The sequence below is a fragment of the Saccopteryx bilineata genome, chromosome 2, assembly GCF_036850765.1.
Source record: "Saccopteryx bilineata isolate mSacBil1 chromosome 2, mSacBil1_pri_phased_curated, whole genome shotgun sequence".
Classification (NCBI taxonomy): domain Eukaryota; kingdom Metazoa; phylum Chordata; class Mammalia; order Chiroptera; family Emballonuridae; genus Saccopteryx; species Saccopteryx bilineata.
Genome location: NC_089491.1, coordinates 393714081 through 393739375, shown reverse-complemented (window position 1 = coordinate 393739375; position 25295 = coordinate 393714081). Strand labels below are relative to the sequence as shown.

At 63.1% G+C, this 25295-nt stretch overlaps 1 protein-coding gene across 3 annotated transcripts in view; it reads left to right on the top strand.

Annotated features, from left to right (window-relative positions):
* The window catches only part of RAI1 (retinoic acid induced 1), a 130865-nt gene extending 106140 nt beyond the window's left edge, over nucleotides 1-24725 (top strand). For all 3 annotated transcript variants that reach the window (XM_066264469.1, XM_066264468.1, XM_066264470.1), the window contains 4 exons: nucleotides 7187-12782; nucleotides 17031-17124; nucleotides 22794-22843; nucleotides 23266-24725. In XM_066264469.1, coding sequence (XP_066120566.1) covers nucleotides 7203-12782; nucleotides 17031-17124; nucleotides 22794-22843; nucleotides 23266-23280 — 5739 coding nt within the window. In that variant the 5' untranslated portion in view covers nucleotides 7187-7202 and the 3' untranslated portion in view covers nucleotides 23281-24725. The remainder of the gene's footprint in view (nucleotides 1-7186; nucleotides 12783-17030; nucleotides 17125-22793; nucleotides 22844-23265) is intronic.
* The last annotated feature ends 570 nt before the right edge of the window (nucleotides 24726-25295 follow it).

Sequence of the window (25295 nt, the reverse complement as noted above, 5' to 3'; positions counted from 1 at the left end):
GGAGACCAGCGGCAAAGCCAGCCGGCTATAGCCCTGTGGCTTACCTTACCGCAGAGAGACGGACAGACACCTCGGAGAACTGAAGGCAGGGAGGGCGAGGCGTGGTGTTTCACACGCTGGTCCGGGAAGGCTACCTGAGGAGGTGACGTTGGCAAAGGCTGTGGACGGAGGGAACGGTGGCTGCAGAGGCCCCGGGGCTCAGGGAGATGAAGATGCCTGTCCAAGGCCACAAGGTTGGAGGCCAGAGCAGCCGCAGGCTTGACGCCTGGGTGCTTCCACTGCTCAAGGGAAGTCAAGTCACGGCCCCTCCGGGCACACGGGGTGAGGAGGACAAAGCCAAGGGTGTGAGAGGCTGGGCCATCCTTGCGTTCATTCTTGGCCTCCTCTCAAAGCCACAAGACACAGATCCTATCTCATCCATGTTGGGCGGCAGCCTGCAGGGTCAGGCACTTCTGGGAGTGTGGTGGAGGGAAGAGAAGAGGGCAGACTGGGACCCCACCCACTGGGGGTCCCCTCAGACCCCCCTCCCAAGCCAGCTCTGATCTTGCTGGCCTAGGGCTCTGAATGTGTGGGCCCCCAGACCCCAGTCCTCGTAGCTGCCTGCATACCAGCAGTGGGCCCCACCACCCCTCTTACTCTCTCCCTATCCTTGACAGAGGGAGAGGTGGTGAATAACCTAAAAATTATTACTGTTCATAAGAGCCTGTTGTGTCTGGGCGGATAATAAGTGAGTTCTCCGCTGACGCCCCCCCCCCCTCCAGGGAGAGTTCTTGAATGTCAACTGCACACCTGCAGGGAGGGGTCAGGTTGTCCATGTGTCCTTCCCCCTCCTCCGAGGGCAGGTGCCTCTGACTTCAGTGGCTCGGGTCTCTGGGCTTCCGGACCCCTGCATCCCAGGGAGGGCGCCGTGGGGAAGGGTGGAGTGACACAGCCGTGGAAGTCTGGGAGCTCAAGTTGCCATCTCCATGCCGCCACCCAGTCCCGGCGCTGTGAGGTCTCCGCCAGGGACTGTCTCCTCCCGCAATCGGAATCGGGGTCTTTGCTTTCTAAAGCATTTTATTTATTTATTCATTTTAGAAAGGAGAGAGAGTGAAAAAGAGAGAGGGAAGGGGGGAGGAGCAGGAAGCATCAACTCCCATTATGTGCCTTGACCGGGCAAGCCCAGGGGTTTTAAACCAGCAACCTCAGCGTTCCGGGTCGATGCTTTATCCACTGCCCCCACAGGTCAGGTGCCCTTGGCTCTAACTGGACAGGACGCTTTGGGAGCTAGCACAGCCTCACCCAGCACGCAGTGCGCCCGGTCCAGCAGAGAGGGACAGAGATGGCATCCTCTTGGCGGGTAGACCCCGAGGGGTGGACCTCAGTCCAGGGGGCTGCGCAGGTCCTGGGCGGAGATGTCTCTGGTGGGCTTCCGGGGAAGGCTTTCCAATCTGGAGAGTCCAGGAGCCTCTGCTCCCCATTCTCAGAACCCTCCAAGACGCCCGGAGATGTCCGCCGCAGCTGGGGTCCCTCGCCAGGACATCTGGAGGGGGTGCAGAGGGGATCCACGGTGTCCCAGGCCTCCCCCCCCCAAGCAGGGCCCCCCCAGCAGGCTCTGGTCCCTGCCTCTTCGCTAGCCCCTGGCCCAGAGACCCTACCTGTGCCCGAGGCCTGCGGGTCTGGAGCTGTGTGTCTTTCGGATTCCTTGGAAGACCCTCCCTTCCCCCCATCCAAGCCAGGCCTTTAGAATTCAAAGTAGACCTCACACAAGAGCAGCAAACTGGCTAATGATTTATCATTTTAGTGGAGGTCTCATATTGAGTATCATCACCTGCAACAGATGAGGAGGCCCTCCTCAGACACCCCCACTCCGTGTCCCCAGCCTCCTGACTCAAGTGGTTTTCCCCTTCCTGTTCCCAGGCCTTGAATGGGTTGGGTTTAAAAATATTTTTCTCGCTGCAGCTACAAATCAGGAAGCTGGGAGCAGAAAGCTTCCTCTGCTCTCTCCACGCCTCCCTCCCTTTTTCCCTGAAAGCTTCTCTGCTTTCTCTCTCTCTCTCTCTCTCCCTTCTTCTCTCTTCTTCTCCCCCTCTCTGTTCTTTTCTCTCCCTCTTTCCTCTCTCTGTTTTGCTTTCTGTCTTCAGTATTCCCTGCGTCTCAGAAAACACTTCTTGCCACAGCCTCCTGGCCGGGCCCCCTCCGCGTCCTCTGTCCTCTGTGGGACCTGCAGCAGCTGGAGCTCAGACTGCCCATTCCCCTGCCTGGCCTGGAGAGGCCGTGAGCCCAGGGGCCTCTCTCTCGGGTCGCCAGGGTGGCTGCAGGTGGCCAGTCATCACCGTGGCCCGTACGTGGCCCTGTGGCCCTCCCTAAGGTGGGTCTGGCTGTCAGGGCCTCCTAGGTGGCCGAGGGGACCTGAAGCATGCAGGCTGCCAGGACACCCCCCATCGCCTCTCCTTGAGCCATACTCCATGGTACCTCTTCTAATGTGGGAATTCTTGCTGTGGGGTCCAGGTGAGGGGTGGCCACCCCTCGTCTGGTCACTGCTCCTGCTGTGGCCATCCCAGTGAAAGGATCTTCCCCACGTATGGGGGCTCATATGCAGGTCTCCCTCCTCTCTGCCGCTCACGTTTTCCGAGGAAGGCAGAACCCTCAGCCTCCATTGAGGGGACCCAGGCAGAGTCGCCCCGACAGCCGAGGATGCCGGCCCCCTTCTCTCCTCAGTACCTTTGCAGGGAGGGGAGAAAGGGTTGCAGGGTCCAGGGTCACCAGCCGCCCAAGGCCCTTGAGGGCTGCTCACCTGGCCCTGTGGTCACCTCATCATTGGTCACGTTCCCACCTTCTACTCCGCCCCCGATTTGTGGCTGTGTAGGTAGGTGGCCAGGGGCAGCAGTGTGACCCATTGCTGTGCTGCTGGGGCCTTGGATGCAAGGGGTGGGGCCCTGAGCCAGAGTCAGTGCATGGCCTTCCATGAGCCTGGCCTGCTCCCTGGCCAGGGCTGGGCCTGGGAGACCAGTCTTTAGGAGTGGCCAGAAGGAGGGCCAAGGCCTCAAGTGCTTTGAGGATGCTCAAGACTTCCTTCCTTCTTTCCTTCCTCCCTCCCTCCTTCCCTCCCTCCTTCCTCTTCTTTCCTTCCTCTCCTTCCTTCCTTCCTTTCCTTCCTTCCTTCCTTCCTTCCTTCCCTCCCTCCCTCCCTCCCTCCCTTCCTTCCTTCCTTCTTTCCTTCCTCCCTCCCTCCTTCCCTCCCTCCTTCCTCTTCTTTCCTTCCTCTCCTTCCTTCCTTCCTTCCTTTCCTTCCTTCCTTCCTTCCCTCCCTCCCTCCCTCCCTCCCTTCCTTCCTTCCTTCCTTCCTTCCCCTTCTCCTCCCTCCCTTCCTTCCTTCCTTCCTCTTCTTCCTTCCTCTCCTTCCTTCCTTCCTTTCCTTCCTTCCTTCCTTCCCTCCCTCCCTTCTTCCTTCCTCTCCTTCCTTCCTTCCTTTCCTTCCTTCCTTCCTTTCCTCCTCCCTTCCCCTTCTCCTCCCTCCCTTCCCCTTCTCCTCCCTCCCTTCCTTCCTTCCTTCCTCTTCTTCCTTCCTCTCCTTCCTTCCTTCCCCTTCTCCCTCCCTTCCCCTTCTCCCTCCCTTCCTTCCTTCCTCCCTTCCCCCTTCTTCCCTCCTGGCCTCGACCAAGTGTCACAGAGAAGAGGCAAGTGGGGAAGCAGGGGTCGACCACAAGGAGCCCTGTGAGGATGTGTTAGGGGTGCCCTCCCCTGACCGCCCCAGCCCTCCTCTCTCCAGCTGACCCCCACAGAGGTCAAACCCCTTAGTCTGCCTCACTCAACCCCTCCTCCCCTCCCCCAACTGCAAAGGGCACCGTTTTTTCTGCCAAGGGGGCCTCTTTCTGCCACCACCACCCCCCGTGAGATGCCACCTACCCCAGCCCTTCTGCCTGCCTCTTTCCTTGTCCTTTCCTCCTGTTCTCGAAAAGTAATCATCATCGTAATAATTAATAACAGCAGAGCCCGTGACAGCCCTTAAAGACGCAGAGCCCCGTTTTCCCCTGTCGACTCGAGAGGTGCCTTTGATGCTCCCCTTTGTTCCTGGGTCCCCCCCGCCTCCCTCCAGCGGGGGTGGAGGTTGGTATTGGGGTGAGCATTTTTGGTTGCATTCTCCATCAGGCGCTGGGCTTTCTGTATTTTAATTGAACTGTCTTTTCTTAGAGATAGATGCTTTCACCACATCCAGCTGCTCGCGTGTACTGGGAAACCCGCCTGCAGTACCGGGCTTGGCTAAATTAAACGACACAGCAGCTGGACTGATTAGAGCTGGGGGAGGGGCCGGACACTGGGTTGGGTCCTCGTCAGTGGCCTCGCTCTCCTTCAGTGATGTCTCTGGGTAATGCGTTTTGGAGAATGTGAAAAAAAATAATAAATAAATAAAAATAAAAGCCGTAGAAATGTTAATGACATCCACAGGACACTCAGCAGGAAATGAGAGCGATCTGGGACTAATAAAAGCCGAAATATAATTTGTGCGGATCTACGAGGTGCAGCCTGCAGGGCGGGCCTGGGTTTGCGCATTCTGGGCTCGTAAACACCATGTGGGGTGATGGGAGGGGGGGAGCTCGCCGTGTGCTGCCTGGCACCTTGAGCAGAAGTGGTTTTCACCTGCTGGCCCCAGGTATGGGCAGTGTGGGGAGGCAGCAGGAGGGGTCACCTGGCTGGGCCGCCCCTGTGGCCAGCAGGAGGGGTCACCTGGCTGGGCCGCCCCTGTGGCCAGCAGGCAGGGTCACCTGGCTGGGCCGCCCCTGTGGCCAGCAGGCAGGGTCACCTGGCTGGGCGGTGTGGGGAGGCAGCAGGAGGGGTCACCTGGCTGGGCGGCCCCTGTGGCCAGCAGGAGGGGTCACCGGGCTGAGCGGCCCCTGTGGCCAGCAGGAGGGGTCACCTGGCTGGGCGGCCCCTGTGGCCAGCAGAAGGGGTCACCTGGCTGGGCGGCCCCTGTGGCCAGCAGGAGGGGTCACCTGGCTGGGCGGCCCCTGTGGCCAGCAGGAGGGGTCACCTGGCTGGGCGGCCCCTGTGGCCAGCAGGAGGGGTCACCTGGCTGGGCGGCCCCTGTGGCCAGCAGGAGGGGTCACCTGGCTGGGCGGCCCCTGTGGTCAGCAGGCGGGTACCCTTCTCTGCGCCTTCTCCACTGTGCTGGTCGGGTCAGGTCAGGAGGTGCAGGGCGGTCCACCTGGCAGGGAGACCCCCCCCCAGGCCAGAACCAAATGCTGCTGCCTCCAGCTCCTCTGGGCTGACTGGTCACAGCGAGCAAAGCCTGTTGTGTTTGGTCCAGGCTGCCAGAGATGGAATTGAAGTGGGTCAGAAGGGCAGGCAGGTTGCTCATGGTTGGGGACGCCTGAGATAAATCCAAGGAACAGCCGGTGGGGAGCCGGCTGGGATGTGCCAGTGGGCAGGAGCTTGTCCCCTCTCTGCAGGCCACTGGGGTCCCCTCTCTGCAGGCCACCGGGGTCCCCTCTCTGCAGGCCACCGGGGTCCCCTCTCTGCAGGCCACCGGGGTCCCCTCTCTGCAGGCCACTGTCCCCTCTCTGCAGGCCACCGGGGTCCCCTCTCTGCAGGCCACCGTGCCTCCACGCTTGACGTTGGGGTCAGCTGCCGGCTGGGGGCCAGGGAGGTGGGCCCCTGGGGGCTCTTTGACTGCCCTGGGCTCGCCCTGCACAGCTGGCCGGAGTCCCTCCTCTGCCCCCTCCCTGGTGAAGAAGAGGGGGCGCTGGACCTCGGGTGGGCAGCCCCTCCCCCACGCCACACGCTTTCCGTCTGTCCCCTTCTCACGTCTGTGTGTCTGTCTGCCCGGTGCCTCGTCATTTCATTCTGGTCTCTCCTGGAGCCCTGGGGTCTTACAGCCCGCGTCAGGCCACCCTCGGTCAGTGTTGGGAACGGAAGCCGGAAAGTCCCCTGTGCTCTCCTGGGGGCCAGGCTTGTGCAGGCCCAGCTGAGTCACCATCTTCCTGCCCCCTTCCCCGCACCATCCGGCCCACACCCCGGTTGTGGGTAAATCCTGAGCCACCTGGGGCCCTCCAGCCTGGAACGGCCTCCTCCATCCCTCTGTCCGTCTGCAGAGGGTCTGCTGGGGTAACCACGCCCCCGGTCAGCTGCGGGAACCTCTAGCCTAGACACTGAAGGCTGGCCCTTTTTTTCTTTTTGATCCAGTTGCTCTGCCCTGAGGGGCCCTCGCCCTCAGGGTCACTTCCTGACCCAGAACCCTGCTTTGGGGTAGGTTAGACCCCCGCCAGGGCCCCAGCCCTAAAATCATAACCAGATGGGCCCTGGGCCTGGAGTGACCTATCCCTGACCCTGTGGAGGCCAAAGGGGGCTTCCAGGGAGGCCTCTGCTGTTTCACACGTGACGGAACCGGGCACTGTCCTCCAGCAGCACGCATGCCCTGGCTCCGGGCCCTGTCCTCTGTTTACGCACCTACGATATCGAACACGGGAGGCAGGTGCCGCCGCCCCGCATTCCTGGGAGTCAGAGCAGGGGATGTTTTATGCTGACAGGGGTGCCAAGGTCCCTAATCGACGTCTGTGCAGAGGAGCAGACATGTTCCAGATGGCGTGGCGGTGATGCAGGGGGTCTGGGGGTGCCCGTGCCCACGCGCCAGGCCCTGGGGGCAGGGGCGCACCTTCCCTGTCCCCGGCTTGGCTGGACTGCACGCTTCAACACTGCCAAGCCGGCCGGGACGCGATTACAGGATCCGGTGGCCCCAGGGGACAGGGGAGCGGGAATCGCCTCGCTAAATGATTTTTTGAGCTGTCAGGAAAGGTCTGGGAGTGGTGGGATGGGGGAGGGTGGGGTGGCATCTCCCAGGCGGGGCCTGAAGCGGGGGTGGGGGTGGGGGGTGCTGGGCAGCTGGGTCTGCACCTCCCCCCTCCACTGCTCCCTTGGAGAGCAGCCATCCTTGGCAAGGCTCAGCTGCAGGTGATGTGGGTGGGAATTATAGAGCGTTCCTCCCTGCCACAGAAGTTGTCAATATGTGCACAGCTGGTGGGGAGGCTCGTGGAAAACGGGGGACTGTTAGGAGCTGCGGGGAGAGGGCAGGGCCGGGCGAGGGGTGAGGGCAGGCTTTCTGGGGTGGGAGGAAATGGCCGGTCTGAACTGCTCTCTCTCTGCCCCTCCCGTGCCCACCCTCCCTTCCCCTCCCCTCCCCTGCTCCCCTTCCCCCTTCTTCTTTTCACAGATAACCAGCCCAAGTCATGCAGTCTTTTCGAGAAAGGTGTGGTTTCCATGGCAAACAACAGAGCTACCAGCAGACCTCACAGGAGACATCTCGCTTGGAGAATTACAGGCAGCCGAGCCAGGCCGGGCTGAGCTGTGACCGGCAGAGGCTGCTGGCCAAGGACTATTATAACCCACAGCCGCCATACCCCGGCTACGAGGGCGGTGCCAGCACCCCTGCCAGCACTGCCCGCGGCACAGGGGGCGGCGGCAAAGGCCTGCCCTCGCAGCCGGTCCTGCCGGGGAGGCCGGCGTTTCCTGGCTACGTAGGGGTCCAGGACGGCAGCCCCTACCCCGGCCGCTACGCGGGCGAGGAAAGCCTGCAGGCCTGGGGGGCCCCTCAGCCGCCGCCCCCACAGCCGCAGCCCCTGCCAGGGGGGGTGGGCAAGTATGACGAGAATCTGCTGAAGAAGACCGCCGTGCCCCCGGGCAGGCAGTACCCGGAGCAGGGTGCCCAGCTGCCCTTCCGGACTCACTCCCTGCACGCCCAGCCCCCGCAGCCCCTGGCCTACCCCAAGCTCCAGCGGCAGAAGCTGCCGAGTGACCTCGCCTCGCCCCTGCCCTTTCCCCAGGGCGGCCACTTCTCCCAGCAGTCCCCGTCCTTCCCGGCCTCCTCCACCTACTCTTCCCCCGGCCAGGGCGGGACGCAGGGGGCCCACTCCTACAAGAGCTGCACAGCGCCCTCGGCCCAGGCCCACGACAGGCCGCTGGCCGCCAGCACCAGCCTGGCCCCAGGGCCGGGGGTCCAGAACCTGCACGTCTATGCGTCCGGCCGCCTCAGCTACAACCAGCAGAAGCAGCAGCAGCAGCAGGCGCTCCAGAGCCGACACCACTCCCAGGAAGCCCTCCACTACCAAAACCTTGCCAAATACCAACACTACGGGCAGCAGGGCCCCGGCTACTGCCAGCCGGACGCGGCCATCAGGACCCCGGAGCAGTACTACCAGGCCTTCAGCCCCGGCTCCGGACACTCCCCCGCCCGCTCCATGGGCCGCTCCCCTTCCTACAGCTCCACCCCGTCCCCGCTGATGCCGAACCTGGACAGCTTCCCCTACAGCCAGCCGCCCCCGCTCAGCGCCGGCTCCTTCCCCACCAGCATCTCCGACCACAGCCACTTCATGCCCCTGCTCAACCCCTCCCCGACGGACGCCGCCGGCGGCTCCGGGGACGCGCAGGCCGGCAACGGCAAGCCGCTGCAGAAGGAGAAGCTGCCCGAGAGCTTGCTGTCGGACCTCAGCCTGCAGAGCCTGACCGCCCTGACCTCGCAGGTGGAGAACATCTCCAACACCGTCCAGCAGCTGCTGCTGTCCAAGGCCGTGCCGCAGAAGAAGGGCGGCAAGAACCCGGTCTCCAGGACGCCGGAGCAGCACAAGAGCCGGCACTGCAGCCCCGAGGGCGGCGGCTACGCGGCCGACCAGGCGGGCACGCCCCTGTCCGAGCCGCTGAGCAGCACCCCCCAGTCCAGCCACGCAGAGCCGCCCGAGGCGGACTACCTGAGCGGCTCCGAGGACCCGCTGGAGCGCGGCTTCCTCTACTGCAGCCAGGCCCGCGGCAGCCCCGCCAGGGTCAACAGCACCTCGAAGGCCAAGCCCGAGTCCGTGTCCACCTGCTCCGTCACCTCGCCTGACGACCTGTCCACCAAGTCCGACGACTCCTTCCAGAGCCTGCACGGCAGCCTGCCGCTCGACAACTTCTCCAAGTTCGTGGCGGGCGAGCAGGACTGCCCGCGGCTGCTGCTCAGCGCCCTGGCGCAGGACGACCTGGCCTCTGAGATCCTGGGGCTGCAGGAGGCCATCGGCGAGAAGGCGGACAAGGCCTGGGCCGAGGCGCCCAGCCTCGCCAAGGAGGCCGGCAAGCCGCCCTTCTCGCTGGAGAACCACAGCGCCTGCCTGGACTCCCTGGCCAAGAGCGCGTGGCCGCGGCCGGGGGAGCCCGAGGCTTTGCCCGAGTCCTTACAGCTGGACAAGGGCGGCAACACCAAGGACTTCAGCCCGGGGCTGTTTGAAGACCCTTCTGTGGGTTTTGTCACCCCAGACCCCAAGAAGACAGCCGGCCCCCTCTCCTTTGGCCCCAGGCCCACCCTTGGGGCTGCCCCCCTCGACCCCACCGCAGCCTTTGACTGCTTCCAGGACACGGCTGCGGCTGGCGCGGCGGACAGCGCCAGCCCCTTCGCCTGGCCCGAGGAGAACCTGGGGGAGGCCTGTCCCCGGTGGGGGCTGCACCCCGGCGAGCTCACCAAGGGCCTGGAGCATGGGGGGAAGGCCTCGGACGGCCTCAGCAAGGAGAGCATCCAGGAGGCCTCGGCTTGCTTGGGCTTCCAGGAGGAGGAGCCCCTGGGGGAGAAGGCCCCGGTGCCCCGGGACTCCAAGCAGGAGGAGGTCAGCGGGGTGAAGGAGGAGGCAGGTGGGCTGCTGCAGTGCCCCGAGGTAGGCAAAGCTGACACGTGGCTGGAGGACAGCCGGCACTGCTGCTCAGCGGCAGACTTCGGGGACCTCCCGCTGCTGCCGCCCACTGGCCGGAAGGAGGACCTGGAGGCCGAGGAGTACTCGTCCCTGTGTGAGCTCCTGGGCAGCCCCGAGCAGAGGCCCAGCACACAGGACCCGCTGTCACCGAAGGGCCCACTCTTGTGCACCAAGGAGGAGGTGGAGGAAGTGCTGGACCCCAAGGCCGGCTGGGGCTCCCCGTGCCACCTGTCTGGGGAGTCTGTCATCTTGCTGGGCCCCACCGTGGGCGCCGAGTCCAAGGTCCAGAGCTGGTTTGAGTCCTCCTTGTCTCACATGAAACCCGGGGAAGAAGGGCCCAATGGGGCGCTGGCTCTGGGGGACCCTACCAGCCTGGCCCCCGAGGCCTCCTTGGCCCAGAAGCCAAACAAGCCCGCTGTTCCCGAGGCGCCCATTGCTAAGAAAGAGCCCGTGCCACGTGGCAAGAGTTTACGGAGCCGGCGTGTGCACCGGGGGCTTCCTGAGGCCGAGGACTCCCCGTGCAGGGCGCCGGTCCTGCCCAAAGACCTCCTGCTCCCTGAGTCCTGCACGGGGCCCCCCCAGGGGCAGATGGAAGGGGCAGGGGCCCCAGGCCGGGGGGCCTCGGAAGGGCTCCCCAGGATGTGTACTCGCTCCTTCACAGCCCTGAGCGAGCCCCGCACACCCGGGCCCCCGGGGCTCACCACCACCCCTGCCCCACCGGACAAACTGGGGGGCAAGCAGCGAGCGGCCTTCAAGTCCGGCAAGCGGGTGGGGAAGCCCTCCCCCAAGGCAGCATCCAGCCCCAGCAACCCGGCCGCCCTGCCTGTGGCCTCCGACAGCAGCCCCGTGGGATCCAAGACCAAGGAGACAGACTCGCCCGGCACCCCCGGCAGGGACCAGCGCTCCATGATCCTGCGGTCCCGCACCAGAACCCAGGAGGTCTTCCACTGCAAGCGGCGGAGGCCCTCGGAGAGCCGGGTCCCCAACTGCCGCACCACCAAGAAGCTCCTCGCCAACAACCATCTGCCGGCCTCGTTCAAGGTCTCTGGCAACTCCCAGAAGGAGGGCCGGGCCAGCCAGCGGGCCAGGGTCCCCAAGCCGGGCACAGGCGGCAAGCTCCCTGACCGGCCCCTCCACGCCCTCAAAAGGAAGTCGGCCTTCATGGCGCCGATCCCCAGCAAGAAAAGGAGCCTGGTCTTACGCAGCAGCAGCAGCAACGGCAGCAGCGCTGGTGCCGGTGCCGGTGCCGGTGGTGGTGGTGGTGGCGGCGGCAGCCGGGGGGACGCGAAGGAGGAGCAGGCCGAGGGCTCCCCCACTCTTTTCAAGAGGGTGTCTTCTCCCAAGAAAGCCAAGCCCGCCAAGGGCAGCAGCGAGCACACCTCCAAGCCCCTGTCCCCGGAGACGCCCGACACCTGTCTCAAGCTGGCCCCCCGGGCGGCCTTCCCGGGGGCCATGAAGACCAAGGTGCTGCCGCCCCGCAAGGGCCGGGGCCTGAAGCTGGAGGCCATCGTGCAGAAGATCACCTCGCCCAGCCTGAAAAAGTTTGCCTGCAAAGCTCCAGGGGCCGCTCCTGGAAACCCTCTGAGCCTGCCCATCCCTGAAAAGGACCGTGGGCTCAAGAGTGCCCGGGGCAGCCCGGTGGGGGCCGAGGGTCTCTTCAACGTGGGCGCTGGGCAGAAGCTCCCGGCCGCGTCGGGGGCCGACCCGTTCTGCAGAAATACAGCCAACAGACCCTTAAAAGGCAAACTGATGAACAGTAAGAAACTGTCCTCGGCTGACTGTTTAAAAACTGAGGACTTCATGTCCCCAGAGGCCCTGCTACCTGGGAGGACTGTCCTGGCGCTGAAGAAGAGAAGCCGGAAAGGCAGGGCCGGAGCTCTGGGGCTCCCCAAAGGGCCCCCCGAGAAGAAGCCCCATCTAGGCCCTGCCCTGCTCCTGACTCCCCATGACAGGGCCAACGGCACGCAGGGCGGTGGTGAGGACAGCTCTGGGGGAGGGAGCAAGAAGCCAAAGATGGAGGAGCTGGGCCTGGCCCCCCAGCCTCCCGAGGGCCAGTCCTGCCAACCCCAGATGAGGGTGCAGAAACAGCCGGGCCACGCCAACTACAGCAGCTATTCCAAGCGGAAGCGCCTCACCCGGGGCCGGGCCAAGAACGCCGCCTCCTCGCCCTGTAAGGGGCGTGCCAAGAGGCGGCAGCAGCAGCAGCAGCAGGTGCTGCCGCTGGATCCTGCCGAGCCTGAAATCCGCCTCAAGTACATCTCCTCCTGCAAGCGGCTGCGGGCAGACAGCCGCACCCCGGCCTTCTCGCCCTTCGTGCGGGTGGAGAAGCGTGATGCGTTCACCACCGTGTGCACTGTTGTCAACTGCCCCGGGGAGGAGCCCAAGCCCCACCGGAAACCCTCCTCCTCCGCCTCCTCTTCCTCGTCCTCCTCCTCCCTGGAGGCTGCCGGGGCCTCCTCCCTGGCCATGCTTCCCGGAGGCTCGGTCCTGCAGCCTCGGCCCGCCCTGCCCCTCTCCTCCACCATGCACCTGGGGCCCATTGTCTCCAAGGCCCTGAGCACCTCTTGCCTTGTTTGCTGCCTCTGCCAGAACCCAGCCAACTTCAAGGACCTTGGGGACCTCTGTGGGCCCTACTACCCCGAACACTGCCTCCCCAAGAAGAAGCCAAAACTCAAGGAGAAGGTGCGGCTCCCAGAGGGCACCTGCGAGGAGGCCTCTCCGCCCCTCGAGAGAACACTCAAGGGCCTCGAGTGCGCAGCCGCAGCCGCTGCCACCGCCGCCGGGAAGCCCTCCAGGCCTGACGGCTCAGCTGACCCAGCCAAGCAGGGCTCGCTGCGCACCAGCGCCCGGGGCCTGTCCCGACGGCTGCAGAGCTGCTACTGCTGTGACAGTCGTGGGGATGGCGGCGAGGAGGCGGCCCCGGCCGCCGACAAGACCCGCAAGCACGACTGTGACAAGGAGGCGCCCGCAGAGCCTGGCGGGGACACGCAGGAACACTGGGTGCATGAGGCCTGTGCCGTGTGGACGGGCGGGGTCTACCTAGTGGCCGGGAAGCTCTTTGGGCTGCAGGAGGCCATGAAGGTGGCCGTGGACATGGTAAGAGGCCAGAGCAGCTGGGGCGGGAGCTCGGGGTCCTCGGCACGGGCAGACGGGCGGACGGGCAGGGAGCGCCTTGCCTCGCCAGCACCACGACCTAGGCCAGGCGTGCCCATGTGACCGGTGAACGCACTCGAGCCCACAGGGACCGATTAACGTAGGAGGCGTGTGGCCAGCTGAGGAGGCAGAGCACACTCCCCGGCTCTGGCCCAGACTCCCCCTTCCGTCCCTGATGCCTGCCCCAGCCCACACTGTCCACTCCCCTGGCGCCCTCCAGCTCCAGGGCCTGCCGGGCCCCACTTGCTCATATAGAATGAGGTGCTGAGGCCCCAGAGGACAAGGGGGCCCCCCACAGTTGGATGTCAGGGCAACCTGCCAAAGCCAGCTACCCCCGCTTGAGTTCCTTCGGAGGTGAAGCTGGGGGCTTGGGAGACAAGCCCCTCAAATGACATGAGGTTGCAACATGTCCACTCTGCTGGACACCCCCCCCACAGCCCCCCCGCAGGACCACACAGAACCTCATCAGACAGGTTGGTCCAGGGACCTCTCCCCTCAAATGACATGAGGTTGCAACATGTCCACTCTGCTGGACGCCCCCCCCCCACAGCCCCCCCGCAGGACCACACAGAACCTCATCAGACAGGTTGGTCCAGGGACCTCTCCCCTCAAATGACATGAGGTTGCAACATGTCCACTCTGCTGGACGCCCCCCCACAGCCCCCCCGCAGGACCACACAGAACCTCATCAGACAGGTTGGTCCAGGGACCTCTCGTATGGATGGACGTGGTCCTTAAAATGCCCCTGGGCAGGGCTGCAGTTCCTGAGGTCTGTGAACAAGAATCTGGGCTGGCTTCCTGGTTCGGAGGCCAGCACTGGCCCCTCATGCACCGGGGGGCTCTGAGCCTCGGACCTAGCCTGCCTGGGCCTCTCTCCCCCTCTCTGGGTGGGGGTATCAGTTCCCAGCACAGGGAGGCTGTGAGGACAAAGCGAGCGAGTGGCTGGGCAGGTGGTTCCAGTCACGCCTGGTCCCTCTCGAGTGCTGTCGACATTCCTGGGCTAGAACGAGTGACAGAGCAGGGGCCGCGCCACCACCCGTGGTGTTCCTGTCGCTCAGGCTCCCGTGGGACGCTCGCTCCTCACACGCCCCTCTGAGGGCTGCAGAGGGCAGTAGAGTGGGCAAGCAGCCGGATGGCCATTCAGACCAGGACCCAGCCATAGTCAGCAGAAGGTACCTGCGACGGGGCAGTGGGAGTGGGGGTCAGCATTCTCTCCCTGAGGCCTGTGCTCCTGCCTCCCCCACCCCACCCCCCAAAAAACAAAACAAAACAAAACAGACATTTGGCCATGCCCCAGTGAGGCGAGCTCTCTGGCACGCAGGCCTGTCCCAGCTGCAGCTCCGGGGGTCCTCACCCTCAGCGACTCGGCCGGCCTCCACTGTCCCTCCCCGTGCCTGCCCGCCGACTCTAACCCACCCCTCTGCCTGCCGGCTCCCGGCTGTGGGGCCACCGTGGGCGGATGGCTGCGGCCATCGCTGCGGCCCACGCTTGCCGGTGTCTCCTGCACCTAACCTTCCGCTGCACGGGAACACTTAGAGACGTCTCTGTGCCCAGAAGTCCTGCCGGAGGAAACCTGACCCCAGCAGGACACCGGCCGGCCGCTTCTCTGCAGCCTGCAGACCGCGGCTCACAGGCCTGGCCCTCTCCCTTCCCTTCTCTGTTAGTATTTCCCTCCTTCCAGCGGTCTGCTTTTCTCTCTCTCTCTCTGGTTCCCTTCCCAGCCTTCCTGAAATAGGTTCAATCAAGCCCCTCCCGTCACTAAAAAATAATACTGACCTTCCCTCCGCCCCTGCTGTGTGCGGCCTGGTCCCGAGGGACGTGGCTCTGGTGTTGACCCACTTACCTGGCTCTCGGGGAGCCCCCTGACATTGGGTCTGAGGGCCTCCCTGCCAGAAAGAAGGGCCTGGGCCGTGGCGGGGGGTGGGGTGGGGGGGACACTGGCAGCCAGGATGGGAGCTACGGAGGGGCTGGTTACAGCAGCACCAGAAGAGCTGGCCCTGCCCACAGAACACCCGGGGGAGATGGGCAGGGCCTGGGGCTGCCCACGGTCACCCTTCAGCCCCCTCCCCTCCAACGCCTGAGGCCCCTCATGGCTGGCTGTCCCCACTGAGGCCCCCGGCTTCCTGCCTTAGCAGCTCAGGGGGCAGCACACTCCCTTGAACGCAGCCCCGTTCGAATCCCAGCTTTGCTGACAGTGGGCTCTGTGACCCCAGGCAAGTCACTGCCTCTGTGAGCCTCAGAATGCCAGACCCCCTTAGTGGAGTTGGGGGTGTCCGCAGATGGTCCACCCCCCCCCCCGCCTCGATGTCTTGGCCTCGCTGCTGCTCTTTGGAGAAACAGAACTGTGGGCCCCTAGGGACACTCATGTGTCCCCTCTGGGGAACCCCACACACCTACTGTCCCCGAGCCCTGCCACGCCCACCTCCTGGGTGCTCCCCAGTCCGCCCAGCCCTCGTCTGGACCCGAGTGGACCCAGCCTCCTCTCCGGCGATGCCGTCCCCGAGTTCCGGTTGGGGGGGCGGGGCGGGGGCGGGGCTAGATTAGGAGGCTGGGCGTCTGCCAAGGCCCCCGTGTGGCCCCCTCCGCCAGACCGGGACCTCCAGCGGGTCCATAAGCCACGCTCCGTCTTAGCACAGCGGGCAGAGCACAGGGACTGGGACCTTCTGTCTGTCTTGGCCTCCATTTCTTCACATCAAAAGCGTCTCCCTCAAGGGCTGTGGGGAGGCCCCGGGGGCAGGGGCGGGGGCAGCGGTGAGAAGCCGTCAGCCAGAGGGGTCCCTGGCTGCGCCCCTCGAACCGAACACCCGAGGCTGCTTGCAGGCTGGGCGGGGGCTTCGTCTGGGACCTCCGCTCCTGCTTCCCCACCCCTGCTGGGGATAGAAATTGGAGAGGGAGGTGTTGGGCCCAGAGCCCCAGAGGGTCTCGGCCCAGCCCAGAGGACACAGCCCGGTCGGAGGCACTGTTGAACACCTGACATGCCAGCACGTGCCCGCCTCCCAGCCTGTAGAGGGGGCACCGCCGGGTGTCTCGGGAGGGCCTGTGACAGGGAGACTTTCTCCCTGCCCTCTCTTCCAGCTGCTGGCGTGGGGTCCCCCTCAGTCCTGGGGCCTCATACGGAGCCTGGCCCCCACGCCGTAAGCCATGTGGGGTGGTATTTACCAGCCTGTGCTCCAGCCCGAGCCCCCTGTCACGAGCCGTGTGCCTCGTGGGCCAGTGACTCAGTCTCTCATTGGTGACCTGGGTGAGGTGACGCTGATACCAACGGCAGCAGAAGGTGGCTGTTAGGAGGTGGCCTCCAGGCACACCTGGCACACCAGAAGCTACAGTTACTTGTTCCAGAGGCTTAGCACCCGGGCACGGGCCTGCCACCCTCTCGACTTCCCTCCCGAGTGTCAGGCCCTGACCCCTGCCGCTGTGGTCTGGAGTCTGCATGGTTGGGGCCCCACCTGCCCCTGCCCGTCCCTGTTAAGCTTTTGCTTTAACTCTTGTCATCCTGTCCTGGCCACGTGTCCCTGCAGGCAGCGCGGGCAGCCACCATGCTGGAACTCAGCATCCCAGCCTAGGCTCCGTCTGTCGTGGCCTCCCTGGCCCTGGGAGGGTGGCCAGCTTGGCCTAGGGTGCCCGTCTGAGTCCAAGTCCGGTGCTTGTTCTGCTACCAGAAAGGGTGGGCAGCTGCGGCCTCCGCGCCCACCTGAAGTGGGCGTCAGCTTTGCTGTCACGTGGGGGTCAGGCAAGTGGCCCACCTCGGTGCTGTGCGGTAGGGCCATGGGTGAGGACACGTTCTGCACGCGGAAGGCCACCAGACTGGTGCCGGCTGGTAGCCGTGACCGTGGTGGTGACTGGCACCGTGAGTTCTTGTAATCCTCTGGGCACACGAAACCTCTCGCTCTGTATTCGTGACCATCCCACGAGGGAGGCGGAGCCGGGGTTCAAACCCAGGCCTGTGTGATGCCAAGGCCCACGTGTTCATCCACAGGTAGTTGTTCCCACACACACACACCGAGGTAGCAGTGCAGAGCCTGGCACAGAACCAACCCTGTGGGCATCTGTGCCCCATTCTGAGTCTCCTTCCAACGGGTTTTCAGGGGCATTTTGTGGGCGGGAGGCGGGGAGCCTGCAGGGCCCCTCCGTGAAGCCCCCGTCAGGCCACCTCCGTGGCAGGCTCACCCATCTTTCCTTTTTCCTCGCCAGACTTGTTCCAGCTGCCAAGAAGCCGGGGCCACCATCGGGTGCTGCCACAAAGGGTGCACCCACACCTACCATTACCCGTGTGCCAGTGATGCAGGTGAGAGCAGGGCGGGGACAGGAAGGCCCTCCTGGGGGACCCTGGGCTTCCCTCTCCCACCCCAGCAACCCTTTCTATCTCTTCTTCTCCCAACCGGAACCTATGTGGGCAGTGCTAGGGACGCGGACATGGGTCAGTGTCCGGCCCCCGCTTAAGGAATGCCTAGAGGCATAAGTTACAAGATGGGGGGCTATTTGAAAAGTTATCGTTGCCAAGGGGTAGGGAGGATTTCAGATGTCAGAGAGAGGAAGTGGTACAGGGTGGTGGGGCTTTGAAGGCTGAATAGGAGTTCACTGGGGAGAGGAAAATGGAAAGGATATATTTCAACAACAAAAAACATGAGATGGGAAATGGGGTTCAAAACTGTTTAGCCTGACTGGTGGTGGTACAGTGGATAAAGTGTTAAGTGTTGACCCGGAATGCTGAGATCACTGGTTTGAAACCCCGAGGTTGCTGGCTCTGAGCGTAGGCTCTTCAGCACAGGGTTGCTGGCTTGAGCAGGGGATTGTCCACATGATCCCAGAGTTCACCAGCGTGAGCCCAAAGGTCACTGGCTTGAGCAGGGGGACGCTGGCATGACCCTGGTCAAAGCATGTACGAAAGCTCAGTGTACAATTAAAGTGTAAGCAACTAGGATTTGATGCTTCTCACCCTCTCTCCTCTCTCTCTCTCTAAACAATAACAACAAAAACAGACTGTTTACAGTTGTAGAACATTTTAACCAAGACTCAGAGACATACCTTATTCCATTTAAGGAAAGATGTTGTTTATGGCGGAGTATTAGTCATTGGCGAGGGCAGTATTTTAAATTGGCTTGGAGGCAGCTTCGGCCTGGATTCAGACCTTGGTGACATTCTCAACGTGGATTCGGCAAGCCCACTGAGGTCTCTGCTCAGTGTCCCCATCTAGACCCTGGAGTTTATGATCATCTCTTCTCTCCTGAGCTCTTTGGAGCAGTGGGTGAAATACTGAGCACGGCCCAGCAGAGGCAGCCTTAGTCCTGCTTTGGGGCCAGCCCCCCATGACCTCTGTCCCCATGCCCTGTTCCCCTTAGCATCCCTTGTCTAGCCTGGAAGAAGTGGGGGGAGGTGAAGGGTCAGGACCCTGCCTCACGGAGGACCCTCCCACCACCTGGCAACCAGCTGGCCCTCCTCCTACTACCTGCATGCCTCCTGGCTTGGCTCTGGGCAGAGGCCACCTCTGGAGCACACGCAGGGTGGTGACAGCTCTTTGGCGATGGCTGAGCACCCCGCGGGGAGGGAGTTCTCTGGAGCGGGGACATGATCCTCGCTGTCTGCAGCCTTCCGCTCTGAGCCGTGTGAATCAGATGTTAACATGCACTCCGCCCCCTCGCTGGACGTGTGGCACTCACAGCAGGGGCTGCCCCAAGTTGTGTCCCTGCTACTGTGCTCCCTGTAGCACCCACTCTGTGCCAGGCCCATACCAGGCCCCTGTGCTGTCTCCAGTGGTTGTATCTTTACAGACACGCTGCCTTACCCCTGGCCACAAAACAGGGCACGGACTGAACCCGGGCCGGCCTGGCGGCCTGTCTTGTGCTGTCTCTCCCACCCCGGTACTCCCCAGCCCCCTGAGGGGCTCACACCTGAGGGGGACAGGCCAGAAAACCATCATCCTTGCCCAAAGTTACAGGGACTAGACAGGAGGAGAGAACCTGTGCTGTGGAAAAGACTCGTTCCATCTGAGTTGGGAGGGAATCCAGGAGGGCTTTCCAGAGGAGGCAGCGTCTGAGCCGTCCTTGGAAAGGTCAGGGGAGGTGGGCAGCAGCTGGTCAATGGTGGGATGTAGCTACCAGGCTTGGAGAAACAGAACTTTCGTTTCAAATGAAGTCTTCATAGGAGCTCAATATAGAGGGAGCTCTGTAGAACCCAGGGGCTGCAACAGGAAGGGGCCTCAGAGGAGACACTGAGGTGGTCAGAGCTGCATTTGAGAAAGAGCTGATGGACACAGTGGTCATCCGGGCAAGAGACGAGGGTTGCCGGGGACGGGTAGAACCCGCATCCCAGGCTTGGTTGACACAGGACTCACAGGGCTTGGTGGGAGGGATGAGGAGAGGCGGGGTTGAGCCCGATGTCCCTCCTCCCCATGGGAGGGAGCCTGCAGCAGGGTCCAGTACAGGCAGCCTGCCCGGGCTACCAACGAGTGGGTTCTGTAGTTGAATTTGCAGGTGAGATGGAACAGGGACATTTATCTAGTCAGTGCAACTGAGACGGATGTTTGTGTTAACACAGCGTTAACTGTTACCTTTCTGTGCCTGTGAGTACTTCAGCGTTTCCCAGCCTACAGAACCTATCTCGTTCATAGCCCGGGACGGCCCGCAGTGTACTAGCTCCCGGCCCTTCCCTGCCCGACCTCGCTGCTGAGGCACCAACCCCTCCTCGTTTCTCAGGAGGACACGAGTCAGCCGGCAGGCCCTCCGCTGAGCTATCTCGGGTGGCCAGGGTCAGCTGTGAGGTCAGCTGAGGCAGGATGATCTCCAGCCCTGGCTGGGCCAGCCCCTCTCTGCTGCCCCCTGGGACTCCTCACCCTCCAGCAGACCTGGGCTTGGGGCCGCCCTGTCCCTTTCACCGTGTTCTGCTGGCCAAAGCCAGTGCCCAAATCCAGCTCAGGCTCCTGGGGTGGGGGGGTGCACACCACTTCTCCTGGATGAGGGGGGGCTGCAGAGCCACACAGCTGGGGACAAGGGGACAGTGTGGGAATTGGGTGCCACCAGTTAATAGTTGACGAAGGAGGAGGGGGTTGAGCCCTGCACCCGAGGACCAGCGGCCAGAGAAGGTGGGAGAACACGTGAGCCTGGCAGCCCCCCGAGAGCTGAGAGGAGACAGCTTTGGGCAGTGGGGAGGGCTGGCCATGGCAGCTCCGGTCAGGCAGAGGGGCTTGGAGTGAGAGGGAGCTGGAGAAATGAACTGGGCAGGCGTGAGCCCCTGGCCTGTGTCAGCACCTTATACCTGCCCCACCCCCAGGTCTGCCAAGCAGGGTCTGGGTGGCTCTCCAGGCATCTGGGTCAGCCTCTCAGACCGCAGGGCACCAGGACTGCCTGTCCCTGCCCTTCCCAACTGCCCAGGTCACTAACCCCGGCCCCCATTCGACCTCATTCAGGAGTAAGCACCACGTTGGAGCTCAGCCATGATTCCGAAAGGCCAGCAGGGACAGGCACACCACGGCTTCCTTTCCACACTCAGGCCCCAGGGCCACCTTGTCAGCTAGGTCCCAGGTTCCCCGGGTGCAGAAACCGAGAGAGGGGCCAGGAACTGATGACTTGGCTCTTCCCAGTGGCTCCCCTCCCCACCCCCAGTGTGGATTCTGGAGGATTGCTGAGCGAGCCTGTTTTGGAGGGGACGGTAACCTCCCCTTTGCTTCTGGGGACTCAAGCTCTTGACTGCAGAGCCTATAGCAGGGTGTGTGTGTGTGTGTGTGTGTGTGTGTGCTGGAGGGGGCGTTGTCCTTTGTATGGAGCGAGCTAGTCTGGGGTTTTAGCTCCATGCTCTTTGGAAAGTGTGAATTTAATCCCAGAACCGTGTCTGGCTTGCCTGAGCTCAGGGAAGGGGAAAACACATGGTCCACTTCCAGTTGCTGGCCCTGAAGGGCAGAAACTCATGGTCAGTGTTCAGGACTGAGAGCCCCTGCCCCCAGCTTCTGGCAGGGGTGAGCGGGTAAAAGAGGACACGACCTCAGAGAGGCCTGCAGCTTCCCAGCCCTGCGCTCAGCACTCAAGATTGCAGATCTGCCCCCAACCCCCGCCTAGTAGCCACCACACTGTCATGTGCCACAGCGCAGAGCCAGGGCCCAGAGCCACTGCTGCTGGCCACAGTGTGGGCAGGACGACAGCGCAGAGCCAGGGCCCGAGCCACTGCTGCTGGCCACAGTGTGGGCAGGAGGACAGCACAGAGCCAGGGCCCAGAGCCACTGCTGCTGGCCACAGTGTGGGCAGGAGGACAGCACAGAGCCAGGGCCCAGAGCCACTGCTGCTGGCCACAGTGTGGGCAGGAGGACAGCACAGAGCCAGGGCCCAGAGCCACTGCTGCTGGCCACAGTGTGGGCAGGAGGACAGCGCAGAGTCACTGCCCGGAGCCACTGCTGCTGGCCACAGTGTGGGCAGGAGGACAGCACAGAGCCAGGGCCCGAGCCACTGCTGCTGGCCACAGTGTGGGCAGGAGGACAGCACGGAGTCACTGCCCGGAGCCACTGCTGCTGGCCACAGTGTGGGCAGGAGGACAGCGCAGAGCCAGGGCCCGAGCCACTGCTGCTGGCCACAGTGTGGGCAGGAGGACAGCACGGAGTCACTGCCCGGAGCCACTGCTGCTGGCCACAGTGGGGCAAGAGGACAGTGCAGAGTCATTGGCCGGAGCCACTGCTGCTGGCCACAGTGTGGGCAGGAGGACAGCGCAGAGTCACTGGCCGGAGCCACTGCTGCTGGCCACAGTGTGGGCAGGAGGACAGCGCAGAGCCAGGGCCCAAGCCACTGCTGCTGGCCACAGTGTGGGCAGGAGGACAGCACAGAGCCAGGGTCTGAGCCACTGCTGCTGGCCACAGTGTGGGCAGGAGGACAGCGCAGAGTCACTGGCCGGAGCCACTGCTGCTGGCCACAGTGTGGGCAGGAGGACAGCGCAGAGCCAGGGCCCAAGCCACTGCTGCTGACCACAGTGTGGGCAGGAGGACTCTCTGGCCAGCCTGAGCCTCTGGCTATTGTGAGTTTAGGGTTTGTTGTGAACAAGATTGGATGAGGCCGGGAGGGAGGAGGATGCGCCAGGACTGGGCTCGGCAGGCTGATGGGCTGGGTGGGGACTCCAGGGGGAAAGGCAGGGTCTCCCTAGGTGGCAGCAGGCAGGAAAGTGGGGCCTTGCTGAGATATCAGTGCACCCCTGGCCGGAGGTGGACCTCAAGGACTGGCCACGCTTAGCCAGCCCCTCCGTTCCCTCAGGTTGGGCAGTGCCCTGTGCACTCGGACAGCTGCTGGTATTTGCTCAGACCTGATACCTCGGTCCACTTCCCCAGCCCACCCCGCACCCCCTCACTCAGGGCCTCCCAGGAACAAGTCGTGTCCACACATGGGTGGCACTTCACACACGCCCTCCTCGTCAGCCCCCACAGTGGGCACACAGGAGGTGGCAGAGTGCCCATGTTACAGATGTGGAGAGACCCAAGGCGCAGAGAAGCAGCTGATGCTCGAACCCAAGCCTGTCGCTGCACCCGCTTTGTAAACATTCCTGCAGTGAGCATCCTGCTGGTGTCAGAGCCTCTTCCAGGGGCCGGCTGCTTCCCGGGAAAGAGGCACACTGGAGCTCAGAGCTTGCCTTCAGTGTGACAGAGACCCTGAGAGAGACGTCTGTAAGATAGGTCACTAGGAGACAGTGACACCTGTGGCCAGGCAGTGTAGCCAGGGGCGGGGAGGAAGGCTGGCCAGGGAGTCTGGGAAGACCTCCCCACTAACAAGGAGCTCCAGGTGAGGAGGCGGAGTAAGAGTACGGAACGGACGAGCCAGCGAGGCTGGAGTGCGGATGGAGGCAGGAGTTCAAACAGGGTCTGACTTGACTCTGCAAAGACCCCCCCAGAGCGTAGGGCCTCGTGGGGCTGCAGGGTTCCCTCCCCTTCTGGCCACCTGACAAGACACCAGCCGCTGCCCTAACCACACCAACTTCTCTTCGTCACAGGTTGCGTATTCACCGAGGATAACTTTTCTTTGAAATGCCCCAAGCATAAGGTAGGTGACCACAGGCTTTTTCCCTGGAAGGGGTCTAGGTTGGAGCGGGTCCGGGCGGAGGGAGTTCTCCTTGCCCGCCGCCAGGGGCGCCGGCTCCCATCTGCCCACGGGCGCAGGTGGGCACTGTTTTATCAACCTAGCGGGGGGGGGGGGGGCGGCCCAGGTAGGAGACCAAGGGAGGACAGGCAGGGCACGGGACGTGGGCACAGCAGGGTAGGGGGGGCTAGAAGAAAGGAAAAGCCTGGCTGGGGCCAGCTGCCTCCTGCACTGAGACCCCAGCCCAGCCCAGCCTCTTTTGTGGGTGGGGCCTGCAACGGGAGCGGGATCTCTGTGGGCGGGGCCTGCGGGGAATTACGGGACCTCTCTGCACCTGTCCGGGACCGTCTGTAACCGCTGGTCGGGCGTGTCCTCTTCTCCTGCAGAGACTTCCATTGTAACGCACCCCAACCGCTGGGGAAGCCGCCGGAGCCGCCCGCCCTCCCGCCGCTGAAAGAGAGGGGCCGTCTGTACAGCCCCCTGGCCTTTGAGATGCTCTCGGAGCCGACCCATGATCCGGACCTCGGATCTTGGATCTGGCTACCTAGGGCTGAAACCAGCGGCCACTCGTTAGGAAGAAAACACTTTCCGGAGCCGCCTGCTCCCGGAACCTGACGACTCGGCGTTCCTGCCCACGTCACCCCACCCCACCCCCGCCCCTGCCCCGGGCCAGGCCTGGAAAGGGGGAGCCCGCGGAGCGGCCAGACTCCTTGGGGGTACCCAGGTTCCAGCAGGGGTGGGAGACGCCTTTAGCCTGGGGACACGCTTCTGCACTGGTATTCCCAGATCAATGTGGCACATACTACACATGGGTGCTGCCACCACCCCAGTTGGTCATGACAGGCAGCTGGGCACCCTGGAAGTGGGGGTCCAAAGGGCCCTGGAAGTGGCACAGGGTGGCTCCTAGAAGGGGGGAGGGGGGACGAGGAGGGTGTTGAGGAAGAGGTCTGGGAGCCGAAGCCTTTCTGGAGAGGGCTGGGCAGGCAAGGGAGTGGGCCAGAGGCTTTGGAAGAAACCAGAGTGCGGCCAAGCGCCCTTCCTACCCAGCAGTAGCCAAAACTTTCATTCAGTTTGGGAGAGCCAGGGGAGTCTGGGGCCATGCTCAGGGGATGCAGGCCCCCCGGGTATAGGCTGGACTGAGGGACACCCCTTTTGCTTCTGTTTTACCTTTTCCAAACCTCCACCCCACCCACCCAGCCCTGGAGCCAGCCTGGGAGAGTAAACGGAGTCTCGACCACAGGACAGCTCCAGTGGATGAGTGATCGTCTGTCCCTCTGACCGACCACCTGTCTCCAGGGACAGCAGGGACAGCAGCGCCTACTGGGCTCCGGAGCAGAGACAGCACTCGATCTGTGTACAAACCTGTGTACCCCTCTATATATATGTCACATAGAATGTATATATGTTGGGAACATGCTCGCTTCTCCCGTGTGTTGCCGCTGTGCGTTGTGCACTCCTCAGCACAGGGCCCTGCCGGGAAGGGGGACACCTTTCCCACGCAGCCACCACAGGCCCAGGCCAGTCCCGTCCCTCCGCCAGCCCATCTTCACCCTCAGCTCTGTCCATGCTTCGATAAGCCTGAGGCAGCCCCCAGACCGGGGCACCCTAGCAACTTCCTGTACATATGACTGTAAAATGGTAAACGTGTGTATTATATCTGGCCTCGTTATATAGTGTATATATATGTATACATATACATATATATAATATATATGAAGACTGTAAATGTTAAGACTAGTGTTCTTATTAGTATATTGCTTCACACTGAAGATTGTGTGTATCGAGCTGTTTCTAAAAGATGTTTATTTTCCTTAAGAGTAAAAAACAGTCATTGCATTCAGAAAAAAAAAAAGTCAATAAAGATACGATTGTTTTGGAAGTCTGCAGCCCGTAGATTCTGACCAGATTCCGCTGGGAGAAGGGGCCGGGCTTTAGGTATGGGATGGAAAGGGAGGGGAAAGCTCAGAGGGCGCTAATGGAGTCAGGGGTTCGGACTGTTCCCGCAGGAACAGGAAAACAGCCCCTGCGGCGAAGCCGACGCCCCGCCCCTTGCAGCCTCGGGTCAGAATGGGAGCAGAAAGCTTCCTCAGGTGTGAGATACAGGTGACTGGGGGCAGAGGGCTGGGAAAAGGTGAGGCTGACACCCCAGGCATACGAGGATGCCAGGCTGTAGCTCAACAACAGATCCTTAAGATGTGGAGTGTCCTCCATGTCACCCTGAGAGTGGGGGTAGAAGCTAGGGGGAGAACAGCTGAGATTATAATGGCCCTAAGGATTAAGGGTTCAAACCTGTGGCCCAGAGATCAGTAGGATCCAGCTCAGCTGGAAGTCATAACCCCGCCCCCCCACCCCCACCCCTCCTGCCCGGCCTCCCATAACATCAAGAAGGGGGAAATCTAGTCCCTTACGCAGATGG